A 408-nucleotide genomic window follows, 5' to 3' on the forward strand; every position below is an offset into this window, starting at 1 on the left:
CGCGGGCTGCGGGGGCAGCCCCCCACGCGGAGCTGCAGGTCTTGCTCCTCCGTGAAGGCGTGTGCCACCTCCTCGGCTGCCCGGATGGAGAAGGAGAGCTGGCGGCCGGCCTGACGGACGGCGATGGTGGTGCCGATGTACTCCGCACGGATCTCCACGTGTCGCCCAGGGCTGCGCTCCCGGATAGCCAAGCTGATCCCGCCCGGCCTCTCGCCCCCCATCACCCCGCCGTCCAAAAAAAACCGTTCACCGAGCCGTCCTCGAAGGCTGCCGGGAGGTTGTCTATCTCAGCCTGGTAGACCTTCTGGTCGATGCATTCCTTCATGTTCTTGAAGATGATGGTGAGCTGCAGAGAGCAGATCAGAGGAGGTTTGATCTGACTTGCTGGGTGTGAGAGCGGCGGGCGGG

The 408-nt window shown here is 65.0% G+C and overlaps 1 protein-coding gene across 1 annotated transcript in view; it reads right to left on the reverse strand.

The window, feature by feature from the left end:
* Positions 1-408, reverse strand: part of LOC104079554 (hemojuvelin-like) — a 3,188-nt gene that overhangs the window by 457 nt on the left and 2,323 nt on the right. The window contains 2 exon segments of the mRNA XM_009581629.1: positions 1-218; positions 221-346. Coding sequence (XP_009579924.1) covers positions 1-218; positions 221-346 — 344 coding nt within the window.

The sequence above is a fragment of the Fulmarus glacialis genome, unplaced genomic scaffold (genome assembly GCF_000690835.1).
Source record: "Fulmarus glacialis isolate BGI_N327 unplaced genomic scaffold, ASM69083v1 scaffold22567, whole genome shotgun sequence".
In the NCBI taxonomy this organism is placed as follows: Eukaryota; Metazoa; Chordata; class Aves; order Procellariiformes; family Procellariidae; genus Fulmarus; species Fulmarus glacialis.